This window comes from Hetaerina americana, unplaced genomic scaffold (genome assembly GCF_022747635.1).
Source record: "Hetaerina americana unplaced genomic scaffold, ioHetAmer1.1.p SCAF_2, whole genome shotgun sequence".
In the NCBI taxonomy this organism is placed as follows: domain Eukaryota; kingdom Metazoa; phylum Arthropoda; class Insecta; order Odonata; family Calopterygidae; genus Hetaerina; species Hetaerina americana.
The window spans coordinates 97,083,911-97,106,050 of NW_027286763.1; the positions used below are offsets into that span (position 1 = coordinate 97,083,911).

Below are 22,140 nucleotides of genomic sequence, written 5' to 3' on the forward strand. Positions count from 1 at the left end.
GGGATTCGTTCCCATTTCTCCAACCCTTGCTGTCACCTAGTCCCACCCAATTCCACTAGAAACGGATCTCGAAAGTCAATCCACCCCCTCCTTCCCCCGATTCAACTATGATTCTAATTCCTCAATGTATCTGCACAGGAATCGTTCGCAGTGACGATGCTATCGGAATCACGTCAGTTCGTCATTTAACTGGAAGAAGTGCCATCCCTGACGTCGCTCGGCGGGTATAATGATATAACGCTTTTGCGCCTTCGAGAGACAACCGCCTCCCGTTGCCGCGTTCAGGTGAGACTGTATGGCCTCTGCTCCGAAAGACGACCAGCATTCCAACACGCTAAAACTCTCCTCCCCCTCCTTCCCCTCTCTAAGCCAATCATTCCCTCCTCAAAATGTACCCTCGCTGCCTATGTGCTTTAGGGTGAAGCCCGACTTCGCCACAGATATGGTACGAAGACTACAGGTGAAGGGCAGCTGCTTTCCACCCAACGTGAAATTTCAAACCACAGCGAAACGTAAGTAAAACTTTTCAGCAATTTTTCCATTGCAAAATTTTAACAGTAATCATCCGTTATTGCATTCGAACATGTTTTTGCTCTGGTAAAGAGATTCCCAGGTGTCACCTAAGCTTGTCTAAAAGCTACTATCACTTCCTCAGCTAGGCCATTTCTTTCCAGCAAACTACTATGACTCTCTCCACCTCTTTCTCCATTTTCCTGTGTTCCTTTTCTCATTAGAGAGCCCACCAACTCTGTCATTAGCGTTTTCCATTTTCCTAATTGTCAGCTATATTTTAACTTCTTTGTATACACTTCATCACATACATTCACCATTGACAAATTTCTCATCCTTTCTTCCCATATTATTCGCAAAAGGTTTCTTTCCATGACCCACTGCCATGCCTTAAGTTAATTTTTTCCGTGGTAGAGGCCATGACTGAGAGCATTTTAAAAGCAATCAATGGCAAAACGCCATCTTAAAAGTTACTCTTCTACACATGGTTTTTAGAGAATTCATTTCATTTAAATGAGAGGCATTTCTGGCACTACATTTTAGCGACAAAACGATAAAAATTTGCATCATCAAAGGTTTCAACCCAATTGATCAGCTGTTTTCTAATTTGATTCAATTCTATATTTGTAAAGATTCAGTGCCAAATACACTATAATTGGAGTGTGTGTGGTTGCATAAACATGAGGGAGAGGGGTTGAGTGAATTCTGATTTCATACGGGACACAAAACGATATATAGATCTGAGACAACTACACCGTTTGACATGCAGTGACAATGAAAAATCAAAACTTAATTGCACAGTTATCAGTTCCTACTGTCCAATTTTCTAATTTTTATACACGAGTCTAAACTTGAAAATATTTCGGCATTCTTGCATTCATTTGACATATTCAACCCCAGATATTATCATCACATTTCAAAATTCTTTAAACAATTTGAATGGCTAGGAACTGATCAAAGGTGAGATGCACAAAAGGTTGCATTTGCATCCCAGATGATTAAAATAAAGTGTCAAATTATCTATATTAAAACATAAGTAGAATGTCAACTTATTTTTGTTAGACATAAAATACCAAAAATTGAGGCAAAGTTTACAAGCACATGTACCTCTGTACTAAACTTCAATGTATGAAAAATCCTCACATGTTACCTGTTGAAAAATATGGATTTCTCTACCTTATCTATTGAAGAATATTTAGCATTTAAAAAAATTTTAGTTTACTTTGATATCTTTATGTGTATTTTATATATATATATATATATATATATATATATATATATATATATATATACACACACATATATATAAAACTCTTATTAAACTTGTCATACCATTATCAGAAACATTACACTACTGTCTGTAATCACACTGCAAAATTCATATCATTTTCACAGTTACTATAGCTCAGACGACAATGATTATCACATTCAACAGAAATTATCTTTTGCATTAATAGAGACACTTTCAATTTAAGGCACTAACCACCACTAATCCATCAATTACATTCCTTTACTCCAATTACAATCCTTCATGCATCTATGAATGATGTGTATTAACGTGAAACAATATACAACAGAATTTGTTCTCTGCATTCAAAAAGGGTACAAAAAAAATGTCACCCAGGGATTTGAAATTAGGTCAATGAATCAAAACTTTATAGATGAGTCAAATACTCAAATAGTATTACTGAGATGATAATATCTGGCATTGACAATACATGTATATTGGCATGAAAATGTTAAAATATTAAACTGCAGCCAAGCAGGGCCTGTGCAATTGGAATACCGCCTCTGCATTTTCCCTTGCAGGGCAACTTAGTCATACTAACAAAAAAATGAAGCAGTTATCATAAATATTTTTTGGACTAAATTAATATGAAATATATAATTTTCTACATAACTTATTGAGAGCCTTAATATTAAATAATATAAATCGTATCTACAAAAATCTGCTCTTAAGGGAATAGTCGAAAATCACATTGGCACTTACAAGTGAAACCAGCTCTTATTGTTTCTCCTTCCAATTGGCTCAGACCTGAAATAGAAATAATGAAAAGTATGATGAATCAGAAGATCACACTGTAATATTTTTCTGTCATGTTTAGCAACCATTTCATTTAAGTTATGGAATACATCCTTGTAGTATGTGACACACTGAAGTCGCCAGTGCATCAAATATAGCTTCCTATGACCACAATACATAATACGCATATCAAATACTCAAATTACAAAGGCACTTTCAATTTATGCACATTGCTCTCTGTATTGTTCACTATTCTTCCATGAATTTAAAATAAACCTGTTCCAATTTTTTTTATTCCTCTAGCTGATATAATTAAAAAATAGCAATTGTTTAATTTTGGTTGAACTAGAGCAAAGACTGAACTATATTCAAATCATTACTAAGTGAAGTACATTCAAATGCTTCACCATTATATTCCTGTTACATAGAACAACTAACCTGATTTAAAAGTACATAAATCTTGTATCTCTCTGATGTTCGGTTTGGCTAAATTTCACAAATTTCCCTTCCAGAGCATGTAAATTTTCTTTAATTTCATAAATATTTAAAGAGGCGAATGAAGGAATTATTACCATTTAACTTCATGTAACTAAACTACAAAAAAAAGAAATGGATTTCCGGTGCTCAAATGATATTGGAAAAGATGAGCGTAGGGTGAATAATAATCAGCATGGGAAGTGGGAACAATTACAGGAATCTGATACGGTACGTCCTTTTCATATTGTAAACATACTACTCTATAAACATGCTCAGTATCATTTGAATGTGAGAATACCATTGATACTTATATGAAACATAAAATACATGCTCAGAAGGACCAGGATGAAAAATATTGCAAAAGAGGAGATATTCAGAAGTTTTCTGAATGGCCATTACCAAAGGATTTTGTGGATGGAAACGAAGACTTGCACAACCTCCAAAGGTTGGCAATGGAGCACCAAAGATCACCATTTCCTGATTTCCTCTTCGACACATTGGAAAATCAAGCTGACACTGATGATAATGGTAAGTGAGATTCAAAGTAACTTGTGTGATTCTACCAAGTGACCTACCACAAATGGTCATGAGAGAGTGTGAACAAAATTCCTCAGATGGGGAGGGAGAGGAAATTTTCAGGGAGAATCAGAGGGGGAAGGGATTGATGAGAAAGAGATCAAATCAAAGCATGAACAGGTGTACAATAATTAAATTTTTGGCCTCTGAATTTTCCTTACATATACCCTACTCCATTTCCATGGAATCTGAGGAAAGAATTATCCATTTTTCTAATTTTCCATGCATGATGCACTCAGATTACCAAGTATGAAATATGCGTCTGCGCTGAAAATCCCATATTAAAGTTTTTGTTTGAAATTCTAGCATTGCCAAAGCAAATTTTTCCCACCTTCTTTCATACAAAAAAAAGGGGAAACTTATTTGGCTTTGTTTCTGCATTTAATGATGACAAACTTCTCAGCATTGTACATTTTCCATGGGCTGTAAGACAGTGGTGTAGTACAGGAAATCCTTATATTCTCAGTGTCCCCAGTTTTCTGCCCGCCCAAAAAATATAATTAAGTTTTTCATAGAGTATTTTAATTTTCAAGGCTGTAGAAGTGAATTTTACATTGCTGAGTTATGTTTATTCAGCTTAAAAATAACAGGGCAACTGGTGCCAACACATTGTATCTCACCAGCACATCTTGCTACTTCACCAAGATTGCACTAGCAATCTCTCAACAAGATGTACACTGATGTTGACTAGCAAATTTGAAACTTAGTTTAAGGCATAATATGCATTGACAAACTCTCTCCCCTCATGGTCTCAATTTCATGTGTTTCTACAATATGGCAGTATGCTTGTGGTTATTCTGTGTTGAGTTGCAAATTTGAGTGATGCGTGGGGATTCTATAATCAGCAGTGACTGATTACACTTAGATTTAAAGGTTAACCTCTCCTTAAATTTTTGCCATTAGCAAACATGATAAAATTCATATCCTGCAAGGAACTACAACCCTAGATATAACAACTGGAATTATTGAAGCATTACCTTTTTTAATGGTGGGCTACAATAAAATATGCAATATTTATGTAGACCACAAAGAACAATTATTCTCCCACAACCTCCAAAATTATTTAGGGGAAAATAATTTTAGATTCCACATATGAGAAAGTTAAAAAACTAATTCATTTGGTGATAAAATTTTCAGTACTGAGTGAAAGTAGTGTAAAGGGTACGAGCCCAATAAAAATGCACCAAAGAATAAAATTCCATTACCACCAACTAATTAGCATCTTATTTGTTCTTTGAGTATTGAAAAAAATATCTCGATTGAACCATATTCAGATACAACATTTCTTAAAAGGCTATAAATGTTTTGCCGAAAAGAAGAACAAATCTTTATGAATGGTATACGAGATGGTTTAGATTGAGTGCTGAACTGTTTTACTTTTTCAAACAGTTTTTTGAGTATTCACAAAATTTTAGAAATTTTTTTAAATTCTGATTTAGTGATAACTGAAAAAATTAATATATTGTAGTCTGAGGACTTTTTGCTAAATCCTTCAACGGTTCTGGATTTTAAAAATTATTTGACATTTTGACCTAGCATTCTCATTGAATGTTTCATGCTACACCACAGCCGGGGGATCGGGATGGTGCGGTGGCTAATGTACTGGCTTCCCACCTAGAGGACCCAGGTTTGAATCCTGGAGGCGACAGATAATTTTCAGTGGTGTCCCGATCCCTACTTGAGGTGCTTTGTGGAGAGCACTTTGAGTGAGTACGACGTCCATCAGATGGGACGTTGAACAGCCTACCCCTTGGCACCTTTTGATAACAGTAGGCTTATGCCAACGCTGTGTTTCTTTCCACCCTTTCTCTCCCATCCATCCGAAATGGCACCAATGACCTTAGCTGCTAGTTATCTCCCCTAAACTACTATGAACCACCATAGCTGGACTGATTACTTCTTTGTGAATTATTTTTTATGAAAAGCTGATAAATACCACTTCACAAAACAAGTATTAAGGAACAAACACAAATAATTCTCATAGATTTTCTCTGATAAACTTGAATAAAACAAAGATGACATAATTTCAAAAGTAGTAAAATAGTTAAAATTACTTGTGCGTTGTCAAAAGACTTTAGCATGACTAAATAAAAGCAACTGTCGAGAGTGATAATGAAGTACTGCTTCATTTTAAATTTTCACCAGACAGCATTGGAAGTTTATTTATTTAAATTTATCTTCACATTCAAAAATTATTTAAAAAAAGAAAAAGCAGCTAGTAGCTAGCTATATAGTCCAAGCGGAATAAGTTATAGCAAGTTAAGTTCACATAATTGCAAGAATATTTTCTTGATATTATAGAATTCATTTATGATCCCATGAATGCATGAGACCCTACAAAAGTGCATGTAGAAAATTTAAAGAAATATTTTTCACAATTTCATTTTCTACTCATCCATCAGGGTGTAAGTATGATTTGGCAACTGGATCCAGGAAGAAGCAACCAACAAGAATGGATTCATGGGAGGATAACTGGCTTTTCCAGCAGAAAAAGGATATCTCACAGACTTCTAAAAAGGGCTCCGACACACTGATGTCCATGAAGATATATGGCTCAATTGATGAACAAAATAATGATGCTGAAGATTATGTGGAGCATCAGTTTAAGCCATTAGACTACAGTGATGAATGCAAGTCCAGGGAGGTAAAAAGGGTTGAGCGACCATGTGTGAGTACATCATCTTCATCTTCTGATGCTGAAGATTTAGAAGAGTCTGACACTTCAGAGTCACCAAGCAGAAAATCTGATAGCATTCAATCTGATGACAAAATACCATTTGTTGAAAACAATCCTTCACCTTCGGAAAATTCTGGTAAGTTGACCATTATATTTGTATGAGTTAACTAAACTTATGCTTAGTCCAGGGGACCTTTCAGTACAGCTATTAGAATTAGTCATAGGAGAGGGATATTAGGAAAATACAGCTGATATAATTAAGCAAGAATTTACACTCTATATGTCTCGGAAGTCTTTCAGATCTGTGTACAACTAGTCTATTTGAACATCTTGGTTTATTACACTTGTGTTCCTACGTTGTACTTGCAAGGTCATAGTCTTGTTATTGCTTGCCAGTGAATGCTGAAAGTTGTGTTGCAAACTTTTCAATTTTATTTTTCTACATCTACATAATACCCCGCAAGCCGCCCTAAGGGCGTGTGGCGGGGGGTGTTAGGTCACCAACCGTAAAAAGGAACAATACCATATGCAAAACAACAACATGGAAAATTACAGTGAAGGCCAAAATCAGTCAAGGTCATGGTGTTGAAAATAACTATTACGTCCTTACAATTATCAAACAGTCTACTGAGTACGGAAGTAGTGCTTAAACAAATCTGCTTCAAGGTGTGAACCTGGTGAATAATAGCCTCTTCGTTTGCAGTTATTACATCTACATCTACTTAATACCCCGCAAGCCGCCACAAGGGCGTGTGGCGGGGTAATTACAAATAATATCAAGCTGAAAATATATTATACGTAACAATTTTCCATGTACACCAACATCATGGGTTCCAGGTGCCACTTTCTACATCTAAATTTTTCAGGGAATAAGATACAATTCGTCCCTTTCCTAGCACCATTTCAAAGGGCGTTAGACAGTATAGTAGTACGACACTACATATACATAAATATTGATGAAGTCACCATTGCAATCTATCTGCCACCTATTTGCGCAATATTATGCTCTGTAGGTTCGGAAGATACAATGTTGGTTTATAACTGAAGATCCCCCAAGGGTGAATTGACACAACTTAAATTTTAAAATAATAAAAATATAACATATTTAAAGGGAGGGAGATGAATACACTGCGGTGAAATACCCATTTAATTGAAGAGAAGTTTAAAAAAAATGCACTGAGAAAATCTTTTTACCCTTATTCCCTTTTGTATTGCTTTCCTCATAAGCCATATCACCCAAACCATTCGGTAAACATTGCTGAAAATGAACTTTAATAATATTTATTTTCAATAAGAAATAATGGTTAATCGCTAAAATTTACTTTAATTTTGAATTTGATGTATTTTAAAATATATTACTGTAACACTTTCCTTATGTTATCATTTGATATTTTTATAGACTTTTTAGAAAAGGTGCATCATATCACCTGTGTTTACCTCAACCGTTAATTTGAACATGGATAATTTTATGTCGCAAATATTCAATGAACAGCACAAATAATGTGCACACTGTTTGGATGCTGAAAGTATTGGAATGTCAATTAAAATGAAATAATTTCTGCTAATCCACTTATGAGAGGCTGCTAATGCTGTATTGACTGTTTGAAAAAGCCGCAGAATTTGGACATTAAATTTTTCCTTTTAAGGTGCACAGGGAATATCTTGTAAAACTTGCAAATATGTCAAGAGTCTGCTAAGCAGTTTAGTATAATGCATCAATGCCATGTTCAAAAGTGGTCAAGGCCAGTTCAACAAGTTTGAACGAGCTTAATCCCCATGTCACCAGAGGAGTGTCCTCTTCTCCAGTATTCAAGTATCTTCCAAAACCTACCTCCTCATCTGAAGGATTTTTGTATTGAGGCTACATCATTAAAAGGATTATTTAGGTCTCTGGCTCCTATCTATCTATGATGACACTGTATTTACATCTTATCAACACAATCCCTCAATGAATTCCATTGGTATGTCACAGTCTCTCATGCATGAATCAGTGTTCTTCATACAACACATGACATGGGTCCATAGTACAGACATTAATGCGTGCAAGACATTAATCCGTGAAAGAGTACAAAATTGAACATGAAATAAGCACTCTTGGGGCATTTAAACATGGATTTTGGGGTTAGATTGACATAAGATTTTAGATCGATTTACTAGGGAATTTATGCCTTTCTGCATCATAATAACAATTTAAAGCAAACCATTACATCACAATAAAATATTTAACCTTAAATCAAAATCCAAAGCCTCCAAATTTGGATTAGCTGGATTGAAATTGAGGTTAAAGGAAAACCTTTGCCTGTATCACTTGTAGTTTTGCAGATGGTATCATGGACATCAGCACTACCCTGAAAATTAATTATGGAAACAAGTAAACGTCAAAAAGGTTCATTTTAAATGCAGATAATGTCAAAGTAAATAAAACAGTAAAGCCCCCTTAAGGTAATGTTCAGCACCTACATAACATTTAATTATTGTTATATTTTTTAAAAATTAAGCATGACAAATTCTTGTCTACTAATCACTATTGCTGGCTCATGTGTCCACTTGGATTCAATTAGCCTCTACTTTGCTAGTTATCATAAAAACCACCACAGACATGCATAGGGTTACGAGATATCGATTTGTATCGATATATCTCCTCTTCCTATGAGCTTTCAGAGTCATCCAGGCAGACTTTTATCATTGCCAACAATATTATGTGCAATGCAGATATATTGTTTATGGGCATGCATGGTACTCTCTTTTTTAGAGAAAATTTCCTCACTGCTCTAAATTTCCATTCCACATTTATCTCAAAAGATTACACCCTAACCAATCAACACACATACTTCACGTGAACAAAAATCCACAGCCTTAGTTTGATCATTGAAATATGCTATTTTCATCAATTATGCAAATAAATCTATTGAGATTTAATAGGTACACATTGTTTCTGCAAAATCATACTACAAAATAGAATTTGATTCATTTGTTTAGATTTAGCTTCATTATAAGTAATCACTAAAATTCAAATTAATGAAATTTTATGTAACTGAGTTAACTGAATTCCAAATGCACCTGCATAGTTTAAGTGTATACTACATAAAATACTTATTCTGCCCAAACTTATGGCTTAATGAGTGGCTACTTAGCAATCACACCTTCATTATTTCAAGCCGGATACTGGTACATATTATAATTGTTATTCTCTACACATGTATCAGATTCAACTGACAGCAGTGAGCAAGCAAGACATCTTGATGAACATGAGTATATGGAAGACATGGCTCCTACAGGACAATTCTTGAGCAGAGAGAGAACAAATAATTTTTCCAAGAATTCTTACATGATAGACCCACAAACAAGGAATGAAACGAAATACTCAGGAAATGTAAGTAATTTAATTACAGAGTGGATTAGTTAAAATTGCATAACTTAATGAGACCATCCAAAAAGAGGAATCACTCTTCCATCGAGGCCCTTTGATAATTTTATGGGTATGCCTTAATTACATGGGAATTGCCTTTTTTCCCTCTCCATCCAAATATTTGGCACTTGAGTTAATCTTTCTTGACTCCCTCAGACCACAGGCTGAACATCTTTCAGGAAGAGTAATAAATAAAAGAATTTCATTTAAAATTTACTGCTATATCAGGAGTAATTTTTCTTGGTTTCAATAATAATTTTAGCTAAGTATGTTTTCATTATTCTACATTAGTTAAATGAGAATCTCCTTTGGGTGTTCTTGTTAAAATAATTAGTGTGTCATGGGCACATCTCTATGTGAAAATATAAAGTTTATATCGCGTCAACACATTCAAACATGAACTACATCACAAGATGCAGAATTTTAATCATCACTGATGACACAATGTAAAAATGTAAACTGAGTGAAATCAAGAATAATGGAATTGATATGCCAATGTCCAAGTCTACAATAACTAATGTTTAAAATGAATCTCAATATTTTGCAGATTTTAAAAACTCCACATGAAGACGTAAACAGTGATTACTCCATCAAGGATGAACTACTCAACAATCACGGTGATCAGCGCCCATATTCAATATCAGGCAAGACAGAATTTTCCATGTCAACAACTTACAAAACATTATAGTGGCCCATTAACTGAAAGCCTTTTTACTCGTGAATTAATTCCAAATTAATACCTGGCCGAAGAGCTTCACATTTAAGGTTCAGAAACATTTGAGGGATAGCAGTAAATGGAAAACAACTGTCCCAAAACCAGTAATCACTCGTCACTAGTTGAATATTATATCATATGTCTTTCCCTGCTAGGCTCAATTCAATCCATCGTCCATTTGGGACCACAAAAATATTAATATGTTTAAAGTCCAGAGAAAAGATGGAAACTTTCACGTCATATGTGCTTAAAATATTTCCCCGAAACATATTAACAATTAAGTGAAATATCACGCGTCTGACCGAGGAGAACTATATCCCTCTACATAAACTCACAATACGAATGGATCATCTTCGATAGGAAAATTTTTCATGTCACGTTATGCAAAATTATACGAGCGTTATGTCCAAAGGCTACGACACACGAGCATCAGTCAAAATAATCATCATCAGTTTGAATCACAGAAAATATAGAATGAGGCAAATACCACAGTTATACCAAAACAAATAAACTGAATAACATTCAGTTTAATTGTTTTGGTTTTCCCACAACTTTTAATGGCCACTGCACCGGAAAAAACAATATAGTGTAAAACATATATAAAAACAAATTGTCAATTTCTTCTGGGGGAAGGTTAGTGTGATTTTAAAAGTTTTCTAGTGAAGAACAATTCAAATTTTATAGTACTTACAGCCCTCAACTATACTGGTTCCAAAACGGGTTAAAACAAATCAAATTTAATGTGATACCTTCATCTGCATGTTTGAAGTTGCTCAGCAGCTTCAAGTGACGGTGGGGAAGCGAGCAGTGTCAAAGGTGGCAATGCTTGGAAGATGGGCCACGAAGACGCAGCGTTTATTTCAGACTACTATGACATCATCCGAATGAGTTCTTTACATAGAGAACAAAAATTGTGCAATAGAGACGCAAAATAAGAGAAGGAATGAATAGTATTCTTTCTTTCTTAAATTTGTGGGATATAGAGGTACTCTATGGTAATTATGACCCCCTGCGATCAGGCGGGATTCCAAAAGTTGAATCCTAACATCCAGCAAGATTGTTTATCAAAATTGCTTGGTTAACTCATTAATTACGAAGGAAAAGCTATTGAGTGAAAAACATTAGTTTATCACGAAATTTCAATACTTAACAAACCGACTAACTGTTATCATATTGTGCTACTAATCAGTTGCGGGCGAATGATGTAATTAATCAGTACAAAGTGACTTCATCTTCATTCAATTTTAATCAAACTGTGAATAATTAATTACCTTCGATAGTGGATCTTATTTGACGATTCATTTTTCCTTCAGAAAATAATGCCCGTCAGGTCTATGCGAGGCATCGAAAAATTCCGATGATTATAGGGAGGTAATCTTATAGTGGAGGCTTCTTCAACTTATCAATTGCATGAAACACAACGAGATAATATGCAATCATTTGAATATACTCAGTTGTACTCTTCTTCCTGGAATTTTTATAACGAGAAAGAAAAGCATTCATTTCTCTGTCTGGTGAAGTTCCTTGTAAGAGGAGGGAAATGCTGAGTATTTATAATTAATAGCTAAAAATCACCACAGCGATTAATTGATGAAAATAGTATTGAAAGTCTGTCCCACCCATAGATAATACATTTGATTTTGTTGGAAGCATAGGGCACCAATGAGCACATACTGTCGCTTGGGCCATTTCACAATTAAACCAATGAATTGGATTTTTATTTTTTTTGCTAAATTCTGGATAGGATGAAATGAAGGTAATATATGCGCAGTAGAAAAATTCAATGTTACACTCAATTTTGGACGAGGTTTTCCATTCTCTATTTTTTGCATTTTAACTGACGAAATAAAATTGTTTTGCGACGAAAATGTTCTATTTCATTATACATATTATTTTAAAGTAAATATTCCAGGTTATCTGTAATCAAACCAATGATTCCAAGGGTGCATTGATAGTTTTTACTCTTGGCTTGATAGACTGGGAATTCCTATGCATTTTAAAGAGGTATCAGATCACAGAATAGGTTTCAAAAAGTCATTCGTTTCATGCAAAATATGTAAAACTATTATTTGTTCCTAATCATTTTGATTAACTCTGAAATTATTGGCTCTAGCCTAAGAATGTAAGAGTGATCAAGTCATTCCACTACTAAAAGTGGTGCTATGTCTCAGCATACTTTATAAGATGAGAATAAGTGATATGAGTCCTGTGGGTTGGTAGTTGTCCAGGTACACTCTGATACCATTTTGAAATCATATGAATCAACAAATCATGAAAATGCGACATAAATCTCGCTAGTGGTTTATTTTTTTCTTTCAACTTCACACTGAAGCCCCATAAATCTTTTACTTAAGCCAAGTGAATTGGAGAATGGGTATGGCTAGGCAGTGAGAATAATGGTTTATTGGAGAGAACTTCATTTCATCCCAGATTTTAATTTTCCAGCTAAATGAAAAGGGAGTTTCAGGTAGTTCTCAAAAAAAATAATTTTTCTGGGTCCTTCTGTAAGGTAAGAATACAATGGCAGTAATTATTTTTTTCATAATAAATAACATATTTTGAAATGTATTAATATGCACCTAAAGTTTTTTTTGCAAAAATAAAGGCATAAATAAAAAAGATGATTAAAATTTTGTGGCTTTAGCCCTGAAAATTAACCTTCCTTAGTTCCAATAAAATCAACAAATAAAATGGCATGGACTCAATTTTCCTAAATAAACCATTTTTTAACAACAGAGCTAAAAATGGTCGGTAGTGGCATTCTGAATTTTTTATCAGGCTTCAGACAGGCTTATTGGTAAAAGATGAAAAAATTATTTTTCATCTACTAATGCCTCTGGTGGTCTGTGAGTTCCTTGAATCCCTCTTTACTTGTCATAAGGTTTTCCATGGGCTGAACCAAAAGAATTAGCACTAAGCTTCTCATATATTATCACTATAAATTTCAAATGTACATACACATTGCATTCCTTTGTTTCCTGTCACTTTAAATCTACCAAGAGTATTATATTTATTAGAAACTTTATATTGTCTTGGTAAATAATTGTAATTACATTATCCAGAAAGCTTTTTGATGTGGCTGACACTCAGGTGGGTTTAAAATTAGTTACTTCTACGTTAAAAGAAAGTAGAATACTGAGAAACTTGTCTTTTCCTTAAGTATCATCAAATAAATTACAATTAAAATCTCTGGTTAAGATAATGCTAGTGGTTTGATGAGAGCTATGAATTAAATCCAATAGCCTACTTAATTTCCACATGTGGAGATTAAAGTCTCCAGAAGGTTATCTATTTACTGAGATAATTATATGAGAGTTTCCATTCTTATTAATTTTCTGACACCGGACTCAAAGATATTTGACTCATTTAGTGAACTATATGCAGCATCTAAAGTATCAAAGTTATTTTTTGTTCCATCCACAAACTTTGCAGTTTAGTATTTTTTTAAAATGGTGGCCATGGTCGAAGTTCATTATAAATTATCTCATCATATAAACATTTATCCCTCTTATCTCATGAGCAAATTTATTTTCTCATTGTTTTGCAGGTAATATACAGCTCCCAAAATTGTTGATTGAGCGTAGCCATTCACCACGACCTGTTAGTGGGACCAAGTCATGCACCAGTGAAGACAGCAGTGGCAATGAATTTGAGTCAGTAACATTTCTACTACACCCACGGGGGCAAAAATAATAGTTTGATGGCCTCATATATACCAACTTTGTAATTAAGTCTTACACCTATCAACATTTCTACTGAGAGTAGTGACATAGAGTTTGGGATGAAAAACTTGCATCCTTTATCAATATCCCAGTTACAGTTATCTTTGAATAAGTTTTAATTACACATTTTGCTCAAGCCGGAAGTATGCTTCACAAAAAATCTAGATATGTATGTACGACTCGTACTTATTAATTTCAATTTACATGGCCAGGCAAATTAATCACTACAAGTAGCAAATTATACAAATTGGGAATAAAAATAGATGCCATCATCCATTCAATCTATAATTGAGTAGAATAAAAAATTGCAATGCTAGCTATTAAAACACCAAAGTCTAAGTTTGAAGTGTGTGCACTAGAGTGTTTCCCCAACTTTGACAGTCATTTCAATTGAATTATTTTTATTATCATTAATTATTCATCCATTTTATGTTAGTGAACTCTGCCAGGCCACATATATTCCAAAAGGCCTTTTAAGGCTACAGTCACAGCCATACTAGACATCCTTAAAAAATCTCTGCATGCTTTCATTAACTCAAAATTGTATTTCACAGTCAACTATGCTAACTTAGAGATATGTATAAATATGTATGCCTTTACCACACAATGATTAATTCTGAACAATCTTTCACACTCTTACCATCGTTTCTTTTCTATCTACAAGGAAAAGAGCAGCTGCTTGTAGGTCCAGGAGGAGGGCAAGCTGGTGTCCCCCTGCAACTCCAGTTACAGCAAAAAAGAGGGGGAAGAGAAGAACATCATTTCTTCCCAAGAGGGCAGAAAAAGAAGAGCCAGGAGAATTGGAGGTGGAGCCATTGTCTACCGGTGAAGCGGCATTAGTGGGACTTGAGAGGCAGATGTTACACCGTAATGCACACCACTCCTCCTTCCGTGCTAAGAAGGCTTCCCCTAACTTTGTCCTAAATCCGCTCTATGTCCCAGAAGGAGAAGGGGTGCATCATCCAAGGCAACCTGATGTTTTCAATGAACCCAATCCCATGCACCACTTACAACCATTAAAGTCTGAGTCAGGGTACAGCAGTTGTTCTCCGGATTCAATGGTCAATCCAAATAATATGGCTTTGCCCCAGCATGACATGTTCTTTCTGGGAGTCAGGGATGGAGCCCCGAACCCACCACAGCAGAGGATCCAAATGGATCAAAGCATAGCAAATGCCCATCCTGATTCATCCTTTTTATGGTAATACCCAGAAATAGCTACATAGTTTCCAGTCCATGAATAGGCCACATTGAAATTGTTGAAGTATATATTCAGTATCAATATTAAGTCAAAATGTTTAACTCCATGATTAAGAATATTTACTCAATCAAAATACTGAGTCATTGAGTAATTGGGTAAAGAATATTAAAAAGTGATCAAAAAAATATTAAATTTTATCAGTGCTCTAGTTCAGGAAGAAAAGAATGCCACACCAACAAATAGCCTTCACATATGTCATTTCTCAGGTTTCCACAGCGTTTTGACCCACCAAGCTATTCTACTTTTGGATTTCCCTCCATTAGACCAAAATTTACCTGACGACTCCAGTAGGGTGGCCTGTCATCGATTTGAGACAAAGTTATGAGGATTAAAACATGAAAGACAAGCTATAAGTGACTTAATTTTATTTTTTTAAAGCTTTCCTGAAATATATGATGGTTGTTTACATTTCAACTAAGTAATTCTGTATTTTAAATTTCAATTCTACTTAGAGCATTCTCAGCCCCCATCTACACAAAATAATGACTGCTTACCATAAAAACTATCTAAATTTAAGCGATGTTAATAATAAGCTAATGAATTAAGGTGCAAACATTTAATCATGTTCATGCAATGTCAACAGTTTATTTATCACCATAATTTAATACTAGTAAATGTCTATCAAAACCAAATAAGTGGGGACATACAAAGTTTCTACTTTTACCAGTGGACAATGCAATAGTTCAAATGTGAAGGCCTCTTTAAGCAATAGTTCCACGATAAATGTTTTTATACCCACAATTATGAAAGCAGCTATGTATGTACTTACAGCTGATTATATTTCCATAGTCTTGTGAAGCTATTTTATAATCTTATCTGTATCATCATACAAACAAGAAATTCAAGGTCATAGATGAGGGGTAGGATAATATAATCTCAAAGTAGGCTAAAGCATCTGTGAAAAAATGTAGATTCTGTAGGAAATGATATGGATTATGCATTAATTACCCACCTACTACCCCAAACATGCATGTCCCCTTATACAAGTATGAAACACTAAAGTACACAAGGGGTCTTCCTTATCAGAAGCATGATAGCAGAGGCCATTACAGGATATGATTTACAAATACTAATAAACATAAGACCACATAAGTTTTTGGTGCTTGGGACTAATCCAGGTGATCTTAACTTAAATATTCCATCAATATCAACATTTAAAACTTGAGTTACATTACAAGATGAGTCTAGTCTGTATGTGTATGAAAACCTCACTGGTCATTCAATACTGACTATCCTCAATGCAAAAACACAAACCTTCTCAAGCTTATGTACTTACAATGTACTTAAAATGAAATAGTTATGTTAACAAATCCCCTATTTTTTAATGCCATCAATATTCAATTGTATGAAGGTCCACATTGAAAAGATCATTTGACTTAACCAAGACTTAAATGTGGGTTTATTATTTGAACTGTTTTCTAAGGCCCTCTCCACAATACTATACTTGTATTATGCACCAAGGGCCTGCTGTATTCTATTTCAACTTGAGCCTTCCATCAAAATAATGAGTTATTTGCAAGTTACCATAGATTCAGGTTGTCATATTTTCACCTGCTGAAATGAGGACACTTTAAGACAAAAAGGACATAAGCCAATGAAACTCAGAATCACCCTCAAGGGATACATATAGATATGCACATAGCTCTGATAATAAGTGTGATAGCAAAATCAATATTAAAATTGCATTATTACTACCTCATACCCTTTCAAGCAGCAGGTATATTGCCCTTAAAATTCATCCAAGAGACATATGTACAATACATGTTATTGGTAAAGAATATTGTGTAAGTGGGTAATTTATTTGATGAAATTCCCTTTAAACAGAAAACAATTTTGTTTTTAATTTCAAATAAAAGAATGCTTGCATTGTATGGCAGACTACGCATCTGAATGAGATAATAGGTGATACCATTCAGCCTTTGTAAGTAGAGGATAGTCTGTTTCATGCAATACAGATGTAACCCTCAAGCCAAAGTTTAGAATGTTGTTTGAATTTCCATCTTTGTTTTGTTTATATCACTAAGTTCAACCCACCAATGTTAACAGCCTACTTGATAATTATGATATAATGCCAAAGCCACAATATATGCCCTGTGATGAAGTTAACCCCTTGCATTCACATAACTCTAAATTAAAAATTAATCACATAACATCATTGTAATTCTGGCTATATACATTGAACCAAAAGGTCTGAATATTAAAAACTAAGGGTAAACGTATGTAGTTGAAACTCTTGAGATTCTTTGGCATTTCACTTTGCACCAAAGTTTACTACCTGAAATCCTTTTTCAATTGTCATGGCATCATATTACTAGGTAATGCTAATGTAATTAGTAGAAGAGCAAGTAATTTCTATCAGATAGGTGGTATCTGGTATTTCTAAAATTTATATGGTAGAACAAGCAAGAGTTAAAATAATACAGTATTAGTAATAGTATTTAGGGGAGGTGACCGACAGCTTAGGTCATTTGTGCCATAAGGGACGGACAGTAAAAGAATGAAGGGTGGAGAGAAACCCAGCATCGGCATTAGCCTACTCTTAACATAACACAGTATTTCAAAGTGTTTTAACGTGCATTGAAGTTTTATGACAAGTTTTTATATGTTCATCCAGATAATTGATCAGCATGAACTTATGTTAATGAGGACACCTTTGCTGCCATAAAATGTTGGGGTGACTACAATTGTCATGGAAAATAAAGATATTCTGACCTGGCCACTCAATCACCTAAACAACAATACCAAGCCACTATATTTTCTTACAGATTCCTTCTTCCAAAGAATAATGATTAACATATCATCAACACAATTATAATGATCATATGATTGATTTAACCACATTTTAGTCTGCATCGGCATATATTCTCAAAATACTAACTATAGTTCCTTCATGAAGTTTTCTTGGGTCTTCCACTGGGTCAGGGGTTCCATATTGGCAAACGTTTCGATGCCCAATTCGTGCATCATCCTGAGGGTATATGATTTCACCTCAGTATTTGGCTGTCTTATATACTTGTGCTCTCGGGTCAGGTGCCTTGTGATTGCAATCATCTTCCCTGAGGACAATGCAGGAGTCGGGCATCAAAACATCGGCCAATATGGAACCCCTAACCTGGTGGAAGACCCAAGAAAACTTCACGAAGCAAATACACCGGGAAAGCACCAGATCTTACTTCTAACTATAGTTACTCCTTAGTTATTGGTAGTTTCAAAGCTCTTTTTTATTTCCCCCATTCTGTTTGATTTCATCATGAAATATTTAAATGAGGGAGAAGATTATATATCATCATCTTACCACCCTACAATGATATAAATTCTAGTTGTACTGCAAAAAAGTCTTGAAAAACGATAATATTGCAGTGTACACTTCACAGTTTCAAGTAAAAGGCAAATTGTGCACATATTTTATAGGACCTCTTCTTGTGCTCACTGGATAAGTGGTAAATGTTTGAGTAATGGGTAATTAAAATGAATTATTACTTCCAAAAATGTGTGGTTCAGATAAAGCTAGATTTCGTTCTTTTTGCTATGTTATGATTTTATAATTTATTGCTGAAAATGAATGAAAAACCATATCAAGGATAAAACATCTATTAAGGATGAATGGATGTCTTCCTGAATATTCTACTCAAATGTAAGAAAATATTTGAGGTAGATATCAAGTATGTTAAATAAATAATGTACCTGTATAAATTAATGTACATGTTCACCACACTGTATTGGATATATAGTATATTTTCAAGTCTATGGATGAATATTGTTTTGAAATTCCACTTTCGATTCCAAATAACCTTTCAGTAAATCATAACTGTGATATTTCAATAATAAAAAATAGTTCAATAATAAAAAAATTTAATACTGAATAAACAATTTAATGGGATGAAATGCAACTGCAAAACTTAAAGAGTGCATTGTAGTATCTGTACCTGTTTCCCAGTACATCTTGAATGATCAGAAACATGACAATGAATTTGTTGTTGTACTAGGTGGCAATTTTACTCTCTCTCAGAACTCTGGAATGAGTAACATTTACAGTGATGATTTCGTAGGCATTTACTTTTTTTATAAGTCCACAGTTGAAAGCCTGAATTTTTTTCTCCTTTACCCTGATCCTCCCTTAAAACTTATAAGTTGACAGTACTCTTTATTATGTCGATAGCTTTTAGGGTCTGGACAGCTTTACCGTATACACAGGACTATATTGATTCTTCTGTGTTTTTTGCCCTCTCCCCTTCATTTAGTCTTTAGAAATCTTCATTGTTCTTCTCTGGATAATGAAGACATGCATAAGAGGCAATGTATGTGCCGTTCAAACAACATTTGCTAGCGTGTTTGCAAAGAAGTAAATTAATTGGTATTTCCCAGGATTATTTCTTTTCATCAATTCTAGGTTTCAGCAGGTGGAAGATACAAGGAAAATCTTTTGAAAAATTTTTATAAATTTACAAAAACTTTAAATAATGATTATTAGATATGTATGAAGCAGCACTTTATACCCAGTGAATTAAACACTGTTTAATGAATAATTAGTCAATGAATCAGCCAGTTCTTTCATCAATGCACATTCTCATTTAGCTAAAAATTAAGTGTGATAATGAGATTCATGAAAGAGTAGCCTGGTTGATATACTACTACATTTCCTTACAGTAGCTAGGTGTTATAAAATGGCACAATAGTACACTTCACCCTATGATATGAAAATCGGACAATAATTCATCTTCAGTCGAGTAGGAAATGTGGCATCATTGGCTAAAATCCAATAAATTTATTCTTTCCTATTGCAATCTTTAACATATAGATGCTTCTACTATTCAGCTTTTCATATTTAGTACACCAAATAACAGTCGCCTATTTGAAATCATAGCTATAACGACATAGTATAAAGGTGAGAGTCCCCATTATCAATTAGTACCAACAATGAGCGATGACAATTCTGAAAAAAGTAAAACGCTAGTATGTGAGCACTATGGGATCATACCTAAGTTAAATTTCACATACAGCAGCAGTAGTTTTGAGATTCATCATTAGAAGCTTACATATAAATCAGAGATTAAAAGTAAGGGTAGAGGAAGGAGAAGTGGAATGGATAGTTCTAGACAGGAGAGTGAGACAGGTTTGCCTGTTAATGCTAGGGTATTTCAACTTATGTGCCAAGGAAACATTAAGAGTAAAACAGGAAGGGTTTGATTTGATAATAAAACTGTGTAGCAAGGTGATTTAGTCTGTTAGTTTTGCAGATGATCAAGCAATTATCTGACAGTTTAGGAGTTGCAGTTATTGCTCAGAACTTTACAGGGCCAATGGAAGAAGTAAGGGATGAGTAAACCACAAGAAAATGGAAATAATAAGATTATAAAGAAGTTAAATTTTACAGCAGGAGGAAATCAACTAGAGCAGTACATGTACACACATCTGGACAGTATTTTGAAAGAAACTGGGCAAAGTATAATGGGCATTAGGAAGAATTGCATGGGTGAAAGAAGCCTTTGCAGGAAGAGGGTAATGATGAAAGGTACAGTAAAGATGTAAAGAAAAGATTTACTATGATTTTGATACAGGGCATTACAATGCATGGATATGGAACTGCTTTTGAGGCAAGAGGTTGAGGTAGATTAGAGGTTTTTGAGATGTGGGCGAGGAGAAAAAAGGGGAAAGTAAATTGGGTATGGAGAAAGACTAGTGGTGAAGCCTTAAATTTGTATGGAGAGAGAAGAGGAAAAAGTCGCTAAGTAAAACCCAAAAAAGACAGAAAAAGTGGGTGTAGATGTTAAGAGGCAATGGGTTGTTGAAAGATATAATAGAAAGAAGAATGCTAGGTAAGTGCGGAAGAGGTAGTGAAAGAATAGGACTTTAGTAGGGCCCAAAGGGAACTAGGAAATATGAAGTACTACTGGGGGCTTTCCAAAACCTACCTTTAATAGATAATTATCTATGTGCAAGTGTGTGATGTACTTCATGATTTCTGCAAATGAATTCACTTCATGTTTAACTAGAAGCTAGAACTTCACGCATTTAGAGCAACAGAATTCATACAGTAAGGGTCATAGTCTCATTCATTAAGTCTCAATTATAGGTGCACCTTATTAATATTGTTATACTTTGTTGACTAAAGACCCAACATTTAAACACCTGCTTCAGCAGATGGCCACCAAAGGCTAGCACCTGGGCATAAGATCTAAAACACCTGGAAAAGGGATGAAGGTGAGATAGAAGTCGTGAAAGCGATGGGAAGGAGGGAATATGTGCAGAGTTGACACCATTCATTCTCCCTGACGTGTGTTCTGTCCCTGAAATCCTTCTGAACCTCTTCCATATGCCAATGTGTACTTTTACTTTTTAAATGTTACTACAATGGAACCTCAATAAATGAGCACCTTGCACAATGAGTAATTCGCACAATGAGCAAAAATATTTTTAAAATGACTCGCTTTATGAGGGGCATTTTGCTTCACTAAGGGAAAGGGGGATTCCAGGAATGATTGCATGCCTGCTGCTTCAGTCTGTGTTTAGCACTTGTTCCACTAGCATCTTAATGCCGCTAGAGATAACACATTCTTCCGAACTGGTGTTTAGACACAAAATTTGTGATTTTTTGTGCAGTTTAATAATATTTTATACATAATATTTCATATGACCCTAAAGAAAAAGCTGCTAGAATACAGTCATAAGGGAATAAAACTAGCCATGGAAATGAAAAGGAAGATCATCTAAAGTGAGAACAAGGTGTGAGGGTAGTTGATGTGGCACACACACACAATCCACAGACATCA

The 22,140-nt window shown here is 34.6% G+C and overlaps 1 protein-coding gene across 2 annotated transcripts; it reads left to right on the forward strand.

The window, feature by feature from the left end:
• Positions 1 to 352: 352 nt before the first annotated feature.
• On the forward strand, positions 353 to 19,117 carry LOC139688330 (dentin sialophosphoprotein-like). Of its 2 annotated transcripts, none has more exons than XM_071585830.1 (8): positions 353 to 512; positions 3,046 to 3,238; positions 3,349 to 3,538; positions 5,989 to 6,399; positions 9,470 to 9,636; positions 10,220 to 10,316; positions 13,935 to 14,040; positions 14,774 to 19,117. In XM_071585830.1, the coding sequence occupies exons 2-8, from the start codon at positions 3,143 to 3,145 to the stop codon at positions 15,312 to 15,314; spliced, it is 1,608 nt and encodes a 535-aa protein (XP_071441931.1). In that variant the 5' UTR covers positions 353 to 512; positions 3,046 to 3,142; the 3' UTR covers positions 15,315 to 19,117. The 2 variants fall into 2 exon arrangements, with proteins under 2 accessions (XP_071441931.1, XP_071441929.1); XM_071585828.1 differs by having other exon boundaries at positions 354 to 512; positions 3,346 to 3,538.
• Positions 19,118 to 22,140: the final 3,023 nt, after the last annotated feature.